General features: G+C 38.7%; 1 protein-coding gene across 15 annotated transcripts in view; it reads left to right on the top strand.

The window, feature by feature from the left end:
• ablim1a (actin binding LIM protein 1a) overlaps nt 1–20,947 on the top strand; it is a 79,940-nt gene that overhangs the window by 37,752 nt on the left and 21,241 nt on the right. For 11 of the 15 annotated variants that reach the window (XM_017695450.2, XM_017695439.2, XM_037538571.1 and 8 more), the window contains exons 3-10: nt 3,340–3,523; nt 5,685–5,797; nt 6,584–6,710; nt 7,202–7,295; nt 11,960–12,047; nt 12,999–13,057; nt 16,608–16,685; nt 19,247–19,405. In XM_017695450.2, coding sequence (XP_017550939.1) covers nt 3,340–3,523; nt 5,685–5,797; nt 6,584–6,710; nt 7,202–7,295; nt 11,960–12,047; nt 12,999–13,057; nt 16,608–16,685; nt 19,247–19,405 — 902 coding nt within the window. Of the gene's footprint in view, nt 1–3,339; nt 3,524–5,684; nt 5,798–6,583; nt 6,711–7,201; nt 7,296–11,959; nt 12,048–12,998; nt 13,058–14,238; nt 14,284–16,607; nt 16,686–19,246; nt 19,406–20,947 lie in introns of all 15 variants that reach the window. The other 4 variants (XM_037538573.1, XM_037538570.1, XM_037538568.1 and 1 more) reach the window with 1 other exon arrangement.

Below are 20,947 nucleotides of genomic sequence, written 5' to 3'. Positions count from 1 at the left end.
TATTTTTGGGGTCCTTTCTGGATGGAGTTTGCATGTTCTCCCCGTGTCTGCGTGGGTGGGTGCTCCTAGGTGTGATTTTGTGTGTAAGTGTATATGAGTGTATATGCCTGTGGGTCTGCAATGCAGTGGACTGGTGGCCTGTCCAGAGTGTTTCCTGCCTTCCGCCCAATTACTGCTGGGATTGGCTCCAGCACATATCCTCTGCATTCGGTGTTACTGTCAACGTTTGAGGCCTTGTTAGTCTCGTATGTGAGACGGTGTTGGGATTTTTAGTGGGTTATGACTTTGATGGGAAAGTTTAAGGGAGTCAGGATGGGTGGGAAAGCAAAAAAGAGGAAAAAAGAGCAAGAGTGGGCGAGAGAGAGAGAGACACTAACTTTGTATTGTGGTAAGGAAAGGAGTGGTTAGGAGGGCTGTTACTGTCACATTACTGTCAGTGTTGCCAATGTGACAGTAATAAATTTAGGTAAGCATTAATAATGATAATAATAAATAGTATTGTCGCTCTCCACAACCTTCTTTATTTAATTTTTTTTAATCATTCCCTTAGTTTGTTGACCAAAAATGTCTGTTGTACATCTGCTGAGTCACTGAATCCCATCGTATTGCATCACTGATATGTATCACATTGTGTAGTTGCTGATGATACCCAGCCCTAAACTCAACTTGGTGAATGTTGTCTCAGTTATTTATGCGATTCAAAATCTTCTGCCATCAAACCCTTAACAAAAGAAGTGGTTGTGTCTGAGAGGGAAACACAAGAGCAGGTGTCACGACACGGCCTGCTCTCAACACCTTTCCTCAGTCATCCCTGTATAAACTCATTAACTAAATCACAGCCTGTGCTGAGAGCCTAATGTAATCTCTCTCTCTCTCTCTCTCTCTCTCTCTCTCTCAGTCACTCACTCTCACTCACACTAACTCACACTGGTTTACTCGTACAACTCAGATTTTTTAAAATTCCTGCATAATTCTATAATTGTGATTTTTAAAAAGTCTTTCAGAGTCGTTTTTATATGAAACGTAAAAAATCTTCCTTTACAGTGATGGAAAGAGAAACATGATGTCTACAAAAAAAAACCAAAGATTGCCATTTAATTTTTTCATCTAAATAACCAGTTTACCTACATGTGTTTTCTGGGTGTTTGTATGTAATGTAGTATGTAATATGTTAATAATAAAATTATGAGTGATCTAAATTGTAAGTTATTTTGCCTCACGCATCTTGCATGTACCTCTCTACCATGAATAGATTGAAATGAATTCAGTTTGGACCAAAACATTCTCTCTCAAAACTATTATAAAGCAACGTCTCAGGCACCAGGCAGCATATCCACAACCATTTCATGTAATGACTTTCTTTGAGGGAGATTTTAGGGGCATTAAACTCTTCAGGCGTCTGGTTCCTATCATCACCACTGTGAACAACTCTGAATGGCACGTTTCACATCAAACCACTCTGAATTGCTTTTAAATCTTAAGTCAGACATTTACTTACACCAAAGTTTTTAAAAAGCAGTGGAAATCCCCTGTAAGTGTGGCGAGGCCCTGCTGGCCTTGGGGGCAATGTCAGGGACAGTGGAACCAAGTTTCCTTCAGCTAAACAAAGTAAATGCTAAATGCGTTTTAACCTTGCTGATCCTCTAGATAACAGAAGTGAACAGATCAAGTGCTTTAAAGCCTTTTGTTGAATTCCATTGTGCAGGTTTATTAATATACTGTTCTACTATGGGAGGAAGGGAAGTTGAATAATACTTCATTTATGAGTGCAGACTATTAGTCCATTGTGTTTTCAGGAGTGATCACATAGTTGTTGAAAAGGAAAGAAAGAACGTGGAACCTGGTGCAGAACCAGTCTGGGCTGCTTCTGTCTTGTGTTAGAAGGCTGAAGTTCACATGCTCAAGATCCAAATGTGGAGAATAGGAGTGATGGAGGACAGGGAGGTTGGAAAATGTGCACAGAGCAGGAGTAGCCAGTAGGAATATCTTCACTAAAAGGCAAAAATGTTCTTTAACGTAAGTTAATGTAGCCAAGTTTTATCCCAAGTAATTTTGGTTTATATTTATTGGTCCATTCTTCATGGATAATTTAACTCTGATGTTTCACTTCTTCAAGTTTTTGGAAGGATCTGAATGAGGGAATCAGGTGGATCTGTTCAGAGTTGCATTAAAACTCTGCAAAAGCCATTAAGAATCAGGTGGTTGAACACTGTTGCTAAAGATATCAGTGCAGAACTACACTGTAAAATATTTTACTATATAATTACAGTAAATTACATGCTGCTAGTTGCATTACTTTTACAGACGTTTTCTGTACCATATTAACAGTGAATAACAGTAAAATAGCCACTTCATACTGTGCGTCCACAGTTACCTGCTCTATATGATTACGGTAATGTAGCAGTTATTCTGCTATGCACTTACAGCAATTTGCTACATTTAAAATACAGTAATCTCCTGTATTTTATGTAACAACTATGAAAGTAAGGCGACTCAGTAGCACATTTTACCAGACCTAAAAAAAACCACACACACAAATTACACTTAACATATTATTACCTTTTTGGTCTTTGCTTATAATTTGCATAAACATGGCCATGACTCTGGCAATACCAAAAAACTTTGAAAGTCTTTAACTCTCAGTTGCTGTAATGTCTCATAGTGCTGCTGAACATCAACTTCACAGGACTCTGATGATGTGTTATGACAGAAAATATCTTAATATTAATAATAATAAAATGCTGAATACAGAATGTTACTGTGACAAATATTGTGAGATCCATTCTTCTAATGAACAGTGTATATTATTAAACACGTCTGCTATGAAAGTTTGATTTTCACAGTTAACTTTTGCCTATGGTGTATGTTAGTTTATCGCTGCTGTCAGAAGAAAACCTTGTTTCTAAATCATTTTTATTGTTTTTCGGTTTTTGACATCATTTGAAAATGTTCCCCTGTACATTGTATGTAAATGAATGAAGAACGGACCAAAAGAAACAGCCTTAAATGACTTGGAAAAAAAGTCTGGTTCCATTGACTCACATTAAAACTGAAGTAGGTTTTTCCTTTTCTTGTAATGTTTCCATTCCGGAGATACAAGGTTTTCTTCCTGCAACAGCGATATATATTATGTTTCAGGTGTGGCCTTTCATGCAGACTTCAGTCACCGCACTCTAATTACAGCGCTAACACTACATAGAAATTTGTTCTATATTCACATATATCAAATACATTGAGTGTCATCGCTCAAGCAGCTGAACTCACTGCTAAAGAGAGAGAGTGCTCACACTTTGATGCCCTCTGTCTGTGCTGTTCTTGTGTTTGCGTGTTTTGCTGCAGTGTGTGGATGTGACCTGGCGCAGGGAGGGTTCTTCATGAAGAATGGAGATTACCTCTGTACTCTGGACTACCAGCGTATCCACGGCACCCGCTGTAATGCCTGCGGGGAGTTTGTGGAGGGGGAGGTGGTCACTGCCCTGGGGAAGACCTACCACCCAGCCTGCTTCGTCTGCACCATCTGCAAGTAAGACAACAAATAGGAGAAAAAATGCATTTGATCCAGAATTCTTGATATGCATTATAATGGCTGAATGTTATAATATCTGTAGCATATTCAGGTATCTCACAGAGTGCTTTGTCTACAGGTTACAAAAAATGATCACCTCCTCAAAATATGAAGATTACAGAATAAGTCTAAATCTAGAATAATAGGCAAAAGTGTGTTACATAGCTGAAAACAGTAGTAGCAGCCCTCTAGACTCCTGAACTTTGTCTGTCTGTCCTTTTTTATAAACAACAGTACAGGAGAGCAGGACAGTGTAACATGCAAGCAGAATGTGTTTTTGGTCATTTCATATTTCAATGTCTCTGTCTTCTGAATTTAAACAGAAATTGGACAGATGTTTCTCAAGGTTCCCCTTGAACTTTTTGTACAATAAAAGCAACGTTTTTATAGTACCTACTTTTTTGATTGCTTACTATGAGTAACCAGATTCCTAACCAAATTGAAATTATTAGTAACACTTTACTGTAGGGTTCTGTTCATAAGGCTATATGACACCTACATAAGCTTGTCATGACAACTGGCATAACCCTACATAACTGTTTACAAATGCTTATTCCAATAGGTGTCGTCTGTCATAAAGGCTACCTTTGATCAAAATTGACAAATGTAACCTTTATAGCAAGCCTGCCTGCTGTAATAAGCATTTAGAAACAGTTGTGTAGGGTTATGTCAGTTGTCTTAACAAGCTTATGTAGATGTCATGTAGCTTTATGACCAGTACCCTACAGTAAAGTGTTACCAAATTATTTTAATCACATTCTTGATGTTTATAACACCATTTCAGAGCATAGAACAATCTCACAGTGAAAGCCAGCCAGGCTTAAGTACAGCCTCCACATGATGGGGTTAACTAGCTAACTAAGCCTACCAAATCAAAATCCATATCCCCCATGCAAATTCCAAAGATTTCATTTTTTGGAAGTTATTTTGTGCAGATTAATCAGAAATGTGCTACATGTGATGTACAAAAACATTTTCATTGCAGTAACTGTATTTGGCATCGTTTTGCTAGACTTTATAGCTGCTAGTACAGCTAGCCCCTTAGTCTGTTACCAATAACCCCAACTATGGGGTAATCATCACTATCATTTCCACTTATGCTGCTTTTGGCCGATTTGTTCAAGTGCTGGAAACAACATTTATCTTTTCATTCAGTAGCAAAGATGTGCAGATGTGCAAGTGTTGCATTGATAACAAACATTAAAAAAGTATTGTATTAGTAACAGCAGTCTGTACTAATCTGAACCTATTCAGATTTCAAATGTATGGCATTAATAACACATTCATCTAGATTTTACATTTACGGCATTTGGCAGGCGCTCTTGTCCAGGGCGACATATGATTTAGGCATGTAATTTGCACAATGCTAATGAATGGATATAAGCTCCTATCACCTATCAGCTGCGTTAGCCTCAGAGCTTCAGTGCAAAGCTAATGAAGGAAATTTTGGGTACCGAACATGTCTAAATTGGTCATCTATATCAGACTTTGGGAAAACTGGAAACCTTTTCTAGATCACTGTACCGGCAAACTTCCCTTTTTTCATACATCATGTTTATCCATCAGATCGTCCAGGAATATGATGATACAATATACTGTTAGGAAGTTTGAAATCTCAGGATTCAGTTCTCTCAAAAACATTTTATAATCTGTTAATCACAGAAGTTCACAACAGACGTCTCATTTGCAAATCTGTGAGTCCTTACCTTCAAAGCCTTACTGCTCTACACAGAGACATCAGAGTCCAGAATGTAGTCTTGCTAATGTGGCAAGAGTCAGAGATCTGTTGAGAAACTACTTCATTCTAGCCTCTGTTACTCTGTGTCAGTAATTCATGCAACTATTCTAACAGTGTAACAAAAACATGAGAGTGTTACCTTTCAAATGAGACCGAGATCATGACTGTAGCCCAGAGTATGTGGGAACAGAGCTCGTTTAACTTTGGGTATGTTGTTTTACGCAGAAATCGGGTTCAAATTCAAATGTTAACTTTGCAAAGTACTATTTCTTCACAGCACTAGCTATTATAGATGTTTATTCTTGTTATGTATTATATGGTTTACTATCTGGGGAAGTCAAAAAGGTTTTAAAAGGTGATCATTTCTTTGATGGTTCACAGGCGGCCGTTTCCTGCTGGAGACAGAGTGACGTTTAATGGAAAGGACTGTCTGTGTCAGTACTGCGCTGAGCCCATGTCTCCTGGCCCCACCAAGAACATCACTGGGCCTAGCAGTAAGTCTCCTGCAAACTCTCATCATATGCTATTAATATGGCCAACTACACCACTCTGAGCTTAGTACCTTCTACCTTACAGTTCCAGCTACTAAACCCTAGCATTTCCAACACGGAGAACAAACAGGAAATATTCTTCACAATTACCTTTTCATAAAGTCTGCAGAGCAGCATGGAATTATTTTACAGCATATTATTTTTAAAAAGCAGAGGATTAGGTTGTGTGATCTGTCTGAAAATCAATATTTTGCATTTTTATGGAGTTTTGAATAATTATTGCTGCTTTTGTATTTGACTGTGTTTAAATCACAATGTGCCTTCAAGATCTCATATAAAAGGTATTCTGAAGAGTGTATGATTCTCTGGCGCCACCTAGTGGAGTGGAGTGACTTATTCAGTTGAGACCAGGAGAGCTTAGAGAGCTTAGTGCCTCTGGGTATCTGTGAGCATGTGCAGGCATCATGCACAGACATTAATATTGGTGTCTACCAGCATGCTCATACATGAAATGAATGTGTTCCCCAAAAGGCAGTGTCCAAACCAGATCATACATAAAATGTACTGCCCTCAGCTCTACCAGGGAGCAAGTCAGCATTTGCTTGATGAAAGCTCCATAGACTCGCAAGACTCTTGAGAGATTTTGGAGGTGTTCACACTGTGGCCTCTCCAAGCCTCTCCCAGCTACACTTTCACTGACCCTCGTCTCTGCGTCTCAACACAGATACATTTATGTGCAGTATAAATCATTCCTTTCTGTGTGTGTGTGTGTGTGTGTGTGTGTTACAGCCTGTGCGGGTTGTGGTAGAGACATTAAGAATGGCCAAGCCCTGCTAGCCTTGGACAAACAGTGGCATTTGGGCTGCTTCAAATGTAAAGCCTGTGGCAAAGTACTGACCGGAGAATACATCAGCAAGTAAGTCAGACACACACACACACACACACACACACATACAAGCAGGTCTCAGATCTTGTGTAATACTCTATCACCAGCATCCACAGCATGCTCTCTCTCTCTCTCTCTCTCTCTCTATATATATATATATATATATATATATATATATATATATATATATATGTTTTTGTGTGTATTATATTGTATTATACACACACACACACACACACACACACACATAGCTTGTAGCCTACATACACGTTATTTTAGTAAGTTTATTCCGTGTCGATTCTTTTAATGTATTGTCCGCTTAGTTCTGTCCTATTTAAAGTGTATTTTCTTTATTAATTTGAGGTTTTTATGTTTAGTATGTTTATTCTAACACATAAATGACATTAAAAAAAAAGCTTTCTTCCAAAAAAGCTTTCTTTTTTTTTTTTTACAGCCAGATGTTTTGAAATTTTAGCCAGGATTTTTCTCTAACATACAGTATATTATTGCTCTTTGTACAGAGATGGCGCCCCCTACTGTGAGAAAGATTACCAGATCCATTTTGGAGTGAAGTGTGAAGCGTGCCACCAGTTTATCACAGGCAAAGTTCTGGAGGTATTGCGACTTCTGCTTGGCTCTAAAATGTAGCTCCTTTTTACCATCAGCCTGTCTCTGGTCAGTAAACACTTGCACTTCCTTGGCTAGCTGTGTTACAACACATGTTGACAGACACATTTCTGAAGATTGACACTCCTTGACTGGTTCTCAAAGTTCTCAAATAGCTCCACCCTTCAGCACTATTTGCATATCTTAATCTACTGAGTGGGTGTGTAGATTTGCAGAAGGGTGCAGTTACATGCAGCGCAAACTGCGTGGTGTTTAACGGCTTTATGCATGGTTGATCTGGACCGCAGGAATGCATCTGGACTGACTTTTAGGAAGACGCTTTTTTTTTTTCCGATTTTAAGAGTCCTGAGAGCAAGTGAGGGTGTGAGTATGTGTCTGTGTCATAGTGGTGGGCAAATTGATGATAGGTTAGCATTATTTTGATATGATTTTCACTTGAGTAGATCATAGATATTGTCATTACCTGAACACTGAACACACGTATGGATCTTTTCATGATGCATGCATTATAAAAAAGAGCAATTACAGATTTAGTGTTATTATAAAAAGCTGTTAAAAAAAATACAGCACTCTACATATACTAACTGCATAGCAGCAAGTAGCTGTTTGAATGTCTGGCCATTATGGCACCTTATTTATTTCATTTAATTTTACAAATGCATGGTTTATTCATTAATGAGAAATGGTTCATTGAGATGTCTTTACAGTGGTGGTGACGTGAAACAGGGGTCACAGTGTATTCAGTGCAAATATAGTCATTTTATTTATTAACCAAGTGACCAGTGAACCCACATGTGTCTTCTGAGTTTATATATGTAATGCTAATAATGGTATTTTAGGGCCTAATTTGAAAAATACCTTTCTTTCGAGAGTATTTTGAGAGTACAGCCTGCATGTGGCCCTCTGCCATGAATGAATCCTTAGGCATCAGACAGTGTATTCACAACCTTTTCGTGTAATAGCTTTCAATGACGCAGCGTTTAGAGGCATTTCATGTTTCAGATGTCTGGTTCCTATCACCACCACTGTGAAAGATTCTGGCTGAATTTCTCTACAATGGCACATTTCACATCTAACCACTCTGAATTACTTTATTTCCATCTCAGCCGTTTAATTATGCATAAATAAAAACCTAGAGGAATTCCCCTCATATTGTTACGTTATATTTTGCAACATCACCCACCCTTAATTTGTGATCATGAATGATTCTAGAGGATGTTTCCTTTCAGTACTTTGCTGAAGAGCTGTTATTAGATGAGTGAGGTCCTATGAGCCTTTTGCATCCTAAGAGGGAGAGAGTGCAGAAGGGTCACGCTGTAGAGGCATTTACTCATCTAAGAGCTTTTTGAAAGGCCTCTGAATGAAGCGAACTTCTGTCTGAGAGCATGGTGCTTCTGTAAATGGCTTAAGGTGGTAGTTTGGTGAATTCACTGTCCTACAGCAGAGTTCCTTATGTTCTTTAGAGTGCACTTCAGTAGTGTGTAGTAGACCCTAAGGCATGGCAGGCAGGTGGGCACTTTAGTATAGGAAAGTGAGCATGTGCAGTATAGGCTTCTGACTCTCAGTGATTTTGTTACTGTCCGAATCCAATATGTCAGTAATTTTTACAGACTGAGTGCTTTACCTGCTTTAAAACAAACTGTAGACATAATCACAGGTTATATTAACCTCTTTTAGGCCTGTGCCCAGTAATGGTTAAGTTACCATGGTAACAGCCACCCAAAACTTGTTAATTGGTTGATTTATTTCAGCAAGACAGCAGTCTTTCCACATGTAAAAATAACGAACTTCTAAACATTAAGTGATATGATCTCCTACATTAATACCTCATTGATTGTACCAAACATGGAAAGGTTGTTCTAGAAATGCAACTGTGCTGCTTAAACAAGACCTCCAGACACATATCATGCCCATAACAAAAGCCGTCTTAGGGCATCCTCACATCACTCTGTCAGGTTTCAGACTGAAAGATGACTTTGGGCTGAGAAAAAACACAAGTAAAAACATGTCTCGGCTCTCGTTCATCAGGCAAAATGAGTCATTTCAAACAGCCTCAGGTGAAGTGGTTTCATAACAATAAGAAGAAGACAAACAGCTAAGCTTAGCAGCCACAAACTCTCTGCATTCATGCTAGATTAGTTGTGTGGCCAAGAAAAAAAAGATAAATGACAGAAAAAAGTTGTATTTAATGCAGTGATGTTGACTGTTGGCTATGAATTCTTATTTTAATGGCACATTTCATTCACTCAAGTCAGCTAGTTAGATGGTTAGGGTAAAAAAAATTGCTATTGAATAAAATTTTTAGACATTTATTTTACTTGTGAGCAGCCGAACGTATTGCATATGTTTTGGTGTGACAGCAAGCAGTTTATCAATTATCCGCTCCCATTTCTGTAATTTATATTGGTTTATTGATTATCTCATGCAGTCATAAACATACAGATGTCCTGTGGTAAAATTGCTTGAACCCACTTTTCTAAGTAAAGTAAGTTTCCGTCTAAATAGTGTCTGGGGAAAATAGCAAAAATATACAACACAATACAGTAGGAAGCATATTTACAAAATACATGATGTGTATGTATCATGTTTACTTTTTCTGTGGTTCATGAACAAATTGGTATGGACAGAACCCACCACCAACACAGTAGTGCCACATTTAAAGGCTATGGACATTATGAGGTTTTTAAAATGAAACATTTGCAGAAATAATGTAGGAAGGTAGATCAAACAGTTGACAAAAATAAATTAACGTGATGATATCACGATGGACTGACATCGAATCAGCCACTTCTTGGTGAACTATTTGTGTAGTTACTATACAACCTCATATTCAAAACAGTAGGGATGCTGTGCAAAATGGAAATAAAATTTGAATGTAATTGAAAGTAATACAATGACAACATATCAACATACGTTTAAACTGAGAAATTTTATTGATTTTGAGAAAATATTTGCCTATTTTGAATTTGATGGCAGCAATATATTTCAAAAAAGCTGGGATGGGGCAACAAATGACAGATAAGGTTGTAAAATGCTAAAAAAAAAAAAAAAAATTCAAGAACAAGGTTTCACAGTATAAAGTAGCAGAGAACATGGGAATTTCATCATCTACATTATATAATATCTGTAATCTCTGTATGTAAGGTACAGTGCCGAAATCTAATATTTGCTGGCCATGACCTTTTGGTCCTCAGGCAGCACTGCATTAAAAACAGACATGATTCTGCAGCGGAAATCACTGCATGGGCTCAAACGCTTCTAAAAACCACTGTCTGTGAAAACAGTTTGTCACTGCATCCACAAATGAAAGTTAAAACTCTACTATGCAAAGAAGAAACCACATAAAGAGGCATCCAGAAACGCCTCCACCTTTTCTCTGGGCCCGACGTCATTAAAAATAGACAGAGGTGAAGTGGAAAAGTGTCCTGTCGTCTGACGAATCAAAATTAATGTTTAATTTTTTGGAAATCTTGGACGTCTGGTAAGGGACCATCCGGCTTGTTATCTGCACACAGTTCAAAAGCTGGCGTCTGTGATGGCCTGCATTAGTGCACATGGTATAGATGACTTAATGCTGAACCTGAATATGCAGGTTTTGAAGCAACGTATGCTGCCATCCAGGTGATGTATTTTTCAGAGAATGTCTTGCTTATTTCAGCAAGACAATACCAAAGCACATTGTACATGTATTACAACAACACAGTTCCATAGTTAAAGAGTCTGAATGCTAAGCTGGCCTGCCTGCAGTCCAAACCTGTCATCATTTCAGAACTACAGCAGTTAATGTCCTCAATTCTCAAACACATACAGAGTGTTGTGGTAAAACTTCACCCTCCCCAACTTTTTTGAAACATGTTGCTGACATCAAATTCAAAATAAGCATTTATTTTTACACACCATTTAAATATTTACAAATAGAATTTCTCAGTTTCGGCAATTCATATATTGTCTTTGTACTATTTTCAATTCAATTTATAGTTTAAATGATTTTTGCACATCATTACATTCTATTTTTATATCAGTTTTGCACATTGTCCCTTTTTTTGAAACAGGGTTGTTGTTTACAGTCTGATCAAGTTCTGTCTTTTTAATGAAACATGCTGTTGTTCAGTGTTCTGGAAGTACTGTACAAATGATGTACCCCAGAAAAGAAGATTTGGGATGTAATTCATCACAATAACATTTTATTATCACCCCCACTTCTTACAATCTATTTTCTCTGCATTTGCAAAGCTCAGCATGGTATGAAAGCTGAAAGCAAGTTTAAGGATGCAATATGGATTGTATATCGTTTTAGTGCATCAGATCATCCAGGCAGAGAATGCAAATAACTCTTTAAATGATATCATACGAGATGCTGTGTTAACCACACTGTTTGGTGACGTTATTTGCTTAGCAGCCGTCTGTCTCGTTAGAAAGTGTTCATGCAAATCAGTCTTATCATGAAGCTGTACTATACTGGAAGCTTGCAGCTTTTACAGAGGATGGAATGCAGAGCACAAAATGACAAGTACATGTGATGTATGAATTAAAATATATAAATATGTATAAATAAAAAATATATATACTATTAGTTTTAGAATACTAAGAACCTTCACAGTGTGAGATGCCATGAATCTGTGTGTGTGTGTGTGTGTGTGTGTGATCTGCAGGCAGGGGATAAGCACTACCACCCCAGCTGTGCTCGCTGTAGCAGATGTAATCAGATGTTCACTGAAGGAGAGGAAATGTACCTGCAAGGTGAGACTGCAGTGGAAAAGATGATGCTTTGCACAAAGCAAAAAACAATTTAGTTTGTTCCTCCTTAAAGCGATACGTTAGACCTGTTTACTGTTCTCTCCTGTTAACCCAAATATTTGATGTCTTAGTTTTTTCTTTAGAGCTATTATGTTATGACATTGGTGTAGATATAAGAGAATACCATGTCAGTGTAATTATTAGAAAATTAGAAAATTATACCTCACCAATTAGCACTGTGCAAACTGCGCTCCTAAATCACCTCACACTCACCCTAAGCCATGTCATATTATTAAGCAATCTTGACTTGACTTGTTTATGTTGTTTCTGACACTTTGTCTCATATTATTATCTTTAAAAATAGACGAAGCACAGACAGAATTAATGCTGCAGCAAGTTTTTGTCAGGGAAGTCTATTTGAGATCACCGTCAAAGTTTGTAGCTCCAGTAAAAAGCAGACTTTAAACCTCTAATGTGTCTTTCCTGACTTTTTGGAATGAGGATATTTGTGTACACTTAGTGTTGCACAGGGTGTGCAATGGCTGTTATGTAGTGTTGCATTACAAATATTGTAGTTTACAGTACTGCGCAAAAGTCAGAGACCACCCTTCATTCATTAATTTCCATTCAAAACAGCCATTAATTACAAGTTATTCATTTTCCAGCGTCAGGACAAAATAGCAGAAAACATATTTATAAAGATTATACAACAGAAAAATCAAATTTTTTAATATTTGGTGTTTAGTGTTCAGTATTTACTGCAGTTTTCTTTCTTTCAGTTTTTCAAAGAAATCTTTGAACCCCTTTGGGGGTCTTTGAATAACTTTTCCTTTCATTGTTTCCTAAGGTCCCAACCTACTGAGAGCATGTACTGAGCCAGCTGTCGCTGACGTTCTTTAAGCTCTCACTGTGTTGGGGAGATCGTTTCAATCCGCATTTTCTGTGTTTGTTTAGGATCAACTGTTTGGCATCCAGGCTGCAAGAGCTCCACCAGAACAGAAGAGAGACACAGGGTAAGGCTGTCCTTCCTGTCGTTACATGTTTTGACACGGTGAAGCTGTGCATCTTGTCTTTCTGCCTACACTTTTCTGTGTCGAGAATTAAGGGCGTAGCGTTGGTTTCAGAAGTTGGAGGCACACTATCAAGTTGGAGCAGAATCATGGGTGTAGCATTAACACAGAAATAGGCACACAGTACAGGAAACTATGTCTTGGCAATTGAAATCATCTTAAATCTAGAGAATATATATCATTTTTCTCATTTTAAGGTTAATTCATAAAATAGACATTGTTATTTGTTTTAGTCATTGTTATTCCGTTGGCAGATTTGCTTCTTTCCAGAAGTAATGTTTGAAAAAGTGATATGCCAATGGAGTAAAATTACTTAAAACAAGTGAAAAGTAAAAAATTATTTGGAGGCTACTTCTAAAGGAAAATATGTATGAAAATAATCACTCATCACTTAAAATGCATCAAAATTTTCCATAGAACTAATATATGGTGCTCTTATAAGGCCTCGTAAGTTCCATTACATGGGAATAATGCTTCATAACAGTGCTATGCATGACAAAATATCTGTCATTACAATGACATTCATGTCATTTAATGTTTTTAAGTCATAGTATGACATGAGCTGTTTCTAAAAATTAGTAAAAGTACATTGCAAGTACTAACCTACAAATAATTGCTGCCGAATATTCTTATAATATTCTTACAACAATCTAAAAATGAGAAATATTAGATGTAAAAGACTTTATTTAAGATTATTTTGCTTGTCAAGAATTGTATTTTTGCAGTATAGCTTAACCATAGAAATGGGAGTGTATTGCAACTAAGTAAATGGGTGTAGCATTACCAGGGAACTAGGCCTATAGATGGATATAGATGGAATTGCCTATAGTAAACCAGTCTTATTCTGTTTTTATCAACCAGATTATGACAGCTGGACCGTAAGAGTAGACCTGTCCTATTTGTAGAGTTTTTCCCTACAACCTATAGCTAATTCCAAAAGGTTGGGGACCGATTTTGAAAAAGTGGGGTGGCATATCCCACCCAATACCCAATGTCCCCTCTCAAGGATTGTTGGTATCCCCGAACCTTAAAGAATGAAGACAAGTCCGGTTCCATATATAGGCTGTTTTGATACGTATAGAATCAGGTGTGTTCTCCAACCTCCCCTCTGCCTTCCTCCACAGCTGTTGCCCGCGTCACTAGCGCTCCTCGCCAAAACAGAAAGGCAGGTACTGTATTTGCTATCGGCTGTGCCATGGCATCACACGACCATGCGCTGCCCCCTGGAGGTGGCCCAGCTGCAGTGCCGCCTCCCTCCGAGCGTACTGCAGACTCATTTTCAATCAAAACGCCTGCATTCGATCCGCAGCCACGTAGGACCATGAGCCGCCATTAACATCTCGCTCAGCACAGTTGAAGCAGCGGTAGATGAACATAATCAGCTTTGGACTTACTGTCAGAGTCACAGAGGCCATGACAAGCTCATTGCTTTGTATGATTGTCTCCGCTGTTGGCTGGAAATGTCACAGGTCATGTGAATTTATCATAGCTGTAGATATTAGATGTTTGAACAGCCTGTAAGCGGTGATGACACACAAACCATTTCAGTGGCCTTATGCAATGTTTTCAGTAGTGCTTTATGCTGTCAATCAAGTTGGCATCTGTCTCAGTATAAAATTCATATGCCAAATGCGTGTTAACCATCATAGATTTTTGCAGCTGTATATGAGGTCATGACATCATTTGGCCAAGCAGCTACAGTCATATGCAAAAGTTTGCACATATCTGCTCAAATGACATGCTTTGTCCTCTACAGAGAACACATTAATTTTAACTGCTGATTATTTGTTAAATTTAACAAATTGGGGAAAAAATATAAAACATACAAAACATAAAATGTGACCTGTACAAATGGCACATTTTATAGCTTATGTGTTCACTTCTTTCCAGTGTGTTAAACACAGCAAGTAAGAGAAATTGTGCATTACAATTTATTGTTTAAATGTCATATTGCGCTCTCTTTAAAGGATGTGTTAACTTATTTTCACTTAGAAAATCAATAAAAATGTCATTTGAAGGGTGTTCAAACTTTTCCATACAGCTGTATATATGCCCCCTCACATTAAACTGCAATACAATGTCTATATTTGCTAACCACCCGCCTTTTTTAGAACATTTTTCCTTTTACGTCAGCTCTCTGGCAATTTTGTAGGTCCTGTATACACACTCACTGGTCACTTTATCAGGAAATCCATTGTGTTATTGATTCAACAAGGTGCTAGAAACATTCTTTAAGAGAGTCCATGTTGACATGATTACATCACTGCAGATGCTGTCATCTGCAAATTTATGCTATAAATCTCTTGTTCTGTCACATCCCAAAGATGCTCTATTGGATTCAGATCTGGTGACTGAAGAGGCCACCGATATACTCTGAACTCAATGTCATGTTCATGGAATCTATCTGAGATGATGCGCAGCGTGACATGGCTTATCATGCCTGACCCTTAGATCACATTTATTCCCAATACTTAGGCTTGATGTGAACTTGCATGATTTTAGGCATTGTGCTGCTGCAGCATGATTAGCTAGCTGGATAATTGTGCCTAATAAAGTGGCCAGTGAGTGTATATCCATTTGTTCTAATGCACAAGCTGTCACCATTGGTCCTTTTGTCGCTGGTCTCTTTGTGACCACAGGACCGCTGTTATTTGTGTGCTGCATCGTTCTCAACACAGCATTAGCACTGACATGGTAGTGGCCTCTTATGATTTAGAGTTTATGAGTCACAGTGATGCTGCTGGTGCACACGTCAGTGTCAATGTTAAGCTTAGAATGGTCCACCTTCTAAACATTTATGGCCAAGAGCTGCTCTGTGGTCAGAAACTGACCACTGATGAAGGGCTAGAAGATGGCTAGCACAAACTGTGCAGATGAGCTACAAGTCTGTAACTGTACACCAGTGAGGTGGAGCTGCAACTACAAAGTGTATCCAATAAAGTGGCCACTAAGTGTGCAGCTGAGTCATCAACAAACCTGCTGTTAGGCCTTGTTTGGGCAACTATGATGTCATGCTTCAGGCACCACCCAAGTAGATGTTTGTGAGAACCCTTTCCTCTGTCTAATCCATTATTTATCTGTCATCCAGTCATAATCATTGCATTCACAAACCTATTTCCCTAGAATAAAAGACATAACAGGTTTGGATTCATCCTCCATAAGCCACCAATCCTACTACTAAGCACTGTTCTAGCTGTCTCATAAACATAAGCATTAGCCGAGGCCTACCTAGTTTTATGGAATGTCAGAAAGGGTCTTATATCATCCCTCATTAGCCATTCACATCTGAGTGAATGAGTAAGTAGAGTGTGTTGAGACTTTTTTCACCAATTAATCATATTTTTTTGTGCCATCTGATGCTGTATCACCCAGATGGCGGGATTACCTTGTATGTACAGTGTCTAGCAATCTAAGCAAAGCTGGCGGAGAGCCCTTGGCCTGCTGGTGTGTGTAGATGTTGGTTGCTAGCTCTAAACCTGTGTTCACTCCACAGCCGACACGCTCGTCGTCCGAGAGTATGTGTTCCAGACCTGGTTCAAGCATACCTGGCTCACCGGGTCACACCATATATGTAAGTGCTGTCACACCTGCTAACACTTGTTCATATGAGTATATCTTAGGTTCCCACAAAACAGCAACAGACAAATCCTGGTTTAAATACATCATTTAAAACACAAAAAAAGTTGAATAATACATTTTTATTTGTATGTATTATTTTTATGCCCGGCAAGCTGCTAAAAATGGCATGGGAGAGTCTCCAAACCCTAAAACTCATTAAAAATGTAAAGATCTATGAATATGCATGAGTATGCAAATTGTAAACAACCCTTGCCCCTCCCCCTATTCCTAATCTTGGAAGAAGCCTGTGTGATTGTATGTTTTTAGCCTATTCGCTAAGCTAATTTTAGCCTCTAGTGCTAACAAGGATATAAATTAAAAGGAGCTTAAGCTAACAGCCCCATGCACGAAACACAGGTTTATTCCGTCTTTATTCTCTAAACTTGCATTAGTGAGGCTTCACTGAGCCGGAATGAACCTGTGTGGATTTGCGTAAAGCTGTTTAGGCATTTGCGCTAAGCTAATGCTGGCTTCTAAGTGTTAATGAGGACACTGAAGCAAAAGTAGTTTAAGCGAACAGCCCCACACACATAAAACACAGGTTTATCTCCTCATATTTCAGTATTTATAGTCTAAATGAAGCTGGAATGAATATATCCTGTTAAGCTGTGACATGCTAAGCTGCTACAGCAGAACCTGCACTAAAACAGCTCGACACACCACATTTGGCAGCTTATTAGATAGATTTGGAGTATAAATGTGACACTGTTGTCATTTTAAACACCAACATCATACTTCTGGTTAGCGAACAGCTTACCGCACAGTCTAAACATTTCAAACAAGTAAGCTGTTACCACAGGTATGTAGCTTATGTTTGACTAAAAAAAATAAATAAAAAAAACTTTGCTGACTGTAAAAAAAAATAAGTTGACCTGATCTTTACTCTGAAAGCTGGGCACCACGATGTTGTAAATGGTCCTGTTTAGCACCTTAACATCCCAGGCCTATTACATACAATAAAACTCCTTTGTAGAAATCACGTTTAACCATCCTTATCCTAAACCAGCGTTTCCCAACTCCAGCTTTAGAGACCACAATGCATTGCACAGTTTCATGTTTTACTTGCTCTAACATACCAAGCTGACTTCTGCCTACAGCAGTTTAGCCCTGTCCATTCAGCCTACAGCAGTTTAGCCCTGTCCATTCAGCCTACAGCAGTTTAGCCCTGTCCATTCAGCCTACAGCAGTTTAGCCCTGTCCATTCAGCCTACAGCAGTTTAGCCCCACCCATTCAGCCTACAGCAGTTTAGCCCCACCCATTCAGCCTACAGCAGTTTAGCCCCACCCATTCAGCCTACAGCAGTTTAGCCCCACCCATTCAGCCTACAGCAGTTTAGCCCCGTCCATTCAGCCTACAGCAATTTAGCCCCACCCATTCAGCCTACAGCAGTTTAGCCCCACCCATTCAGCCTACAGCAGTTTAGCCCCACCCATTCAGCCTACAGCAGTTTAGCCCTCCCATGCAGCCTACAGCAGTTTAGCCCCACCCATTCAGCCTACAGCAGTTTAGCCCCACCCATTCAGCCTACAGCAGTTTAGCCCCACCCATTCAGCCTACAGCAGTTTAGCCCTCCCATGCAGCCTACAGCAGTTTAGCCCCACCCATTCAGCCTACAGCAGTTTAGCCCCACCCATTCAGCCTACAGCAGTTTAGCCCCACCCATTCAGCCTACAGCAGTTTAGCCCACCATGCAGCCTACAGCAGTTTAGCCCCACCCATTCAGCCTACAGCAGTTTAGCCCCACCCATTCAGCCTACAGCAGTTTAGCCCCACCCATTCAGTCTACAGCAATTTAGCCCCACCCATTCAGTCTACAGCAATTTAGCCCTCCATTCAGCCTGGAATGCTTTTGAATGAGACAGAATGCAGACCTGCTTACATACATCAGTTTTAAAGGCACAGTAACAGAAACAGCCTCCTTAATTCAGGAATAAAGAGTTACAACTGTTTTTGGTAAATAAAACCACACAAATAGTGTAATTGGACCTCATGGAGAAAAAGTGTGGGATGTGGGCCTTTTAAGCATGTAGAATTGTTTGGGAGTCTATTCTTCCTGCAAGCTTTCATTTTAGACTGGAGTTGGGAAACACTTCCCATCTTACTTCTCAGTCCATGTTTCAAAAATTGCAAATCAACATTTTTAACAACACAGAGTGTAAAATGTCACAAGGAGGTACTTCTGCAGTCCATGATATGAAGCAAGCATTTGGTGATGTATTAGAAATGAAGCATATGCTGCCTATTCCTACATTAAAGAGCAAAAAAAGGCCTGTTAAGGGCATTTACTTTGTCCTTTTTGTGTCCCATTTATAATTTAGACTTGTTTTGGCTTCTCATGTAAAATAAGTTGACTCTGCTCGTGTTTTGTCACATGTAAAGCTAAAGCAATAAGATGTTATGTATTGAGTTAATATGCCTTGCTTGTTTTAGCTCTGTAGTTGTACTGCTAGCTCTGTACAGTAATTCCCTGTCTGTGTGTGTTTCTGGGTGTGTTGTCTTGTGTTTCCCTCTAGGCAAAAGTAGACAATGAGATCCTTGATTACAGGGATCTAGCTGCCATTCCCAAAGTCAAAGCCATTTATGACATTGAGCGTCCAGATCTTATCAACTACGAGCCACTTTACACCACTTCCCTTGATGAGACTCTTGAGGAGAGAGAGAGTGTGGGAGAGGTAAAGCTCCAATATCCCACTGTGGGTTTGTGTGTGGAAATGGGCATGAAAGTGTTGTATATGTGAACACGCTCCCTGTGAAAAGTGTGCGGACGACTAGCATATTAAAATGTTTTTACTAAATCAGCATCAATATCAATTTGCAATGATTTAGCATATTAGAGTCAACCCGAGCTAAAAATTGCACATTGTTAGTTTGTCATATTAAACACAGTTCAAACTATTTAAACAACAAAATTCTTTTTTTTCCATTCTTGAGTTTTGATTGCATCACTGTGCAGAAGCAGTTAGAGATAAAAAAATATTATTAACCAATAAAATCGTGTTTCACTTCCTCTGTCCACACGCCCCCCCCCCCCCTCCCCAATCCCGCAACCCCCCTCCCCCAATCCCGCAACCCCCCTCCCATCATTACCTTAGGAATTCCTTACCTTATGGAAGGAAATGCATTACCGTATCAGATTCACATTGACTTTAAATTGAAAGCAGTAATTCTTGTGATTTTTTAATTTTTTTGAAAAAACTACAAAACTGAGAAGAAGGATCTGACAAAAGTCCTACCTTGAAAGTAATATCAAAAACCCACCCATTTTTTCCCCTTCTTGTGCTGTCAGCACTCATCTGCATTCAAACCTTGCAGGTGTTTAAACCACTTTTGGGCTTTTGCTCTTAAAAGTAGTTTGAAAAAAAAAGTGCTTAAATCATAATTTAAAGGTGACAAATTATGTTACAATACAATGAACATGCTTTTCAGAATATATTGTGGATATTGTCAGTACAGAACTGCATTTTTCATTACAAAGAGAGCAAAATTAGTCACCTTTAACTGGATTTATTGCCAAATACTGAATAAAAATCAGTGTTTACAGTTTCTGATACTATTTTTTAAAACGTAGCACTGCTGCTTCGTTTTTCTCTGTTCCAACTGATCAGATGACTGAAAAAATATTGTGAAAAATTAGGTGTTGTGTGATGATTGAAGCTGAGTGTCTACCTACATTTTAGCACATAGCTGTTTTATGTGGGTATTTTTAAAGGGAACAGTGATTATTTCGAAAGAAGGCGGTGTGTCCCCAAACTTTTGACTGCACGGGGTGTTTATGAGGGTGCGAGCGTGTGTGTGAGAAATATCTAAAAGGTTTCAATAGGTTTCTGCAGTCGTGTCATCCTGTCATAGTGGTAAATGGGCCCGAGAAAATTTTCTTTATGGCGAAAAATGAATTTTTCAAAAATCCTTTATTGCATTCTTTGATAAAAATGTACAAATGTTCACGTGTGTTTCCTCTACATTTTTTCGTCAGAATATCGCCACATCCTCAGATTTTACGAGGTCATTACGTAGTCAAAATATGAACATTGCTACATGCAAGCCGTCACTGCTGAGCATTGAATTTACATCATAAGCTGACAACCAAACCACAGTAGCTTTACCATGTGTGGTGGTTCAGTTGCTTTGGCAGTAGTAGACAGTCATCATCAGATTGTACAGAATAAAGTTGAAGTACTGTATTAGACTTACTTTAATGCAGCATCATTTCAATG

The sequence above is a fragment of the Pygocentrus nattereri genome, chromosome 5 (assembly GCF_015220715.1).
Source record: "Pygocentrus nattereri isolate fPygNat1 chromosome 5, fPygNat1.pri, whole genome shotgun sequence".
NCBI classification, from domain to species: domain Eukaryota; kingdom Metazoa; phylum Chordata; class Actinopteri; order Characiformes; family Serrasalmidae; genus Pygocentrus; species Pygocentrus nattereri.
Note: the sequence above shows the minus strand (reverse complement) of the source record. Positions and strands in the feature narration are given on the sequence as shown.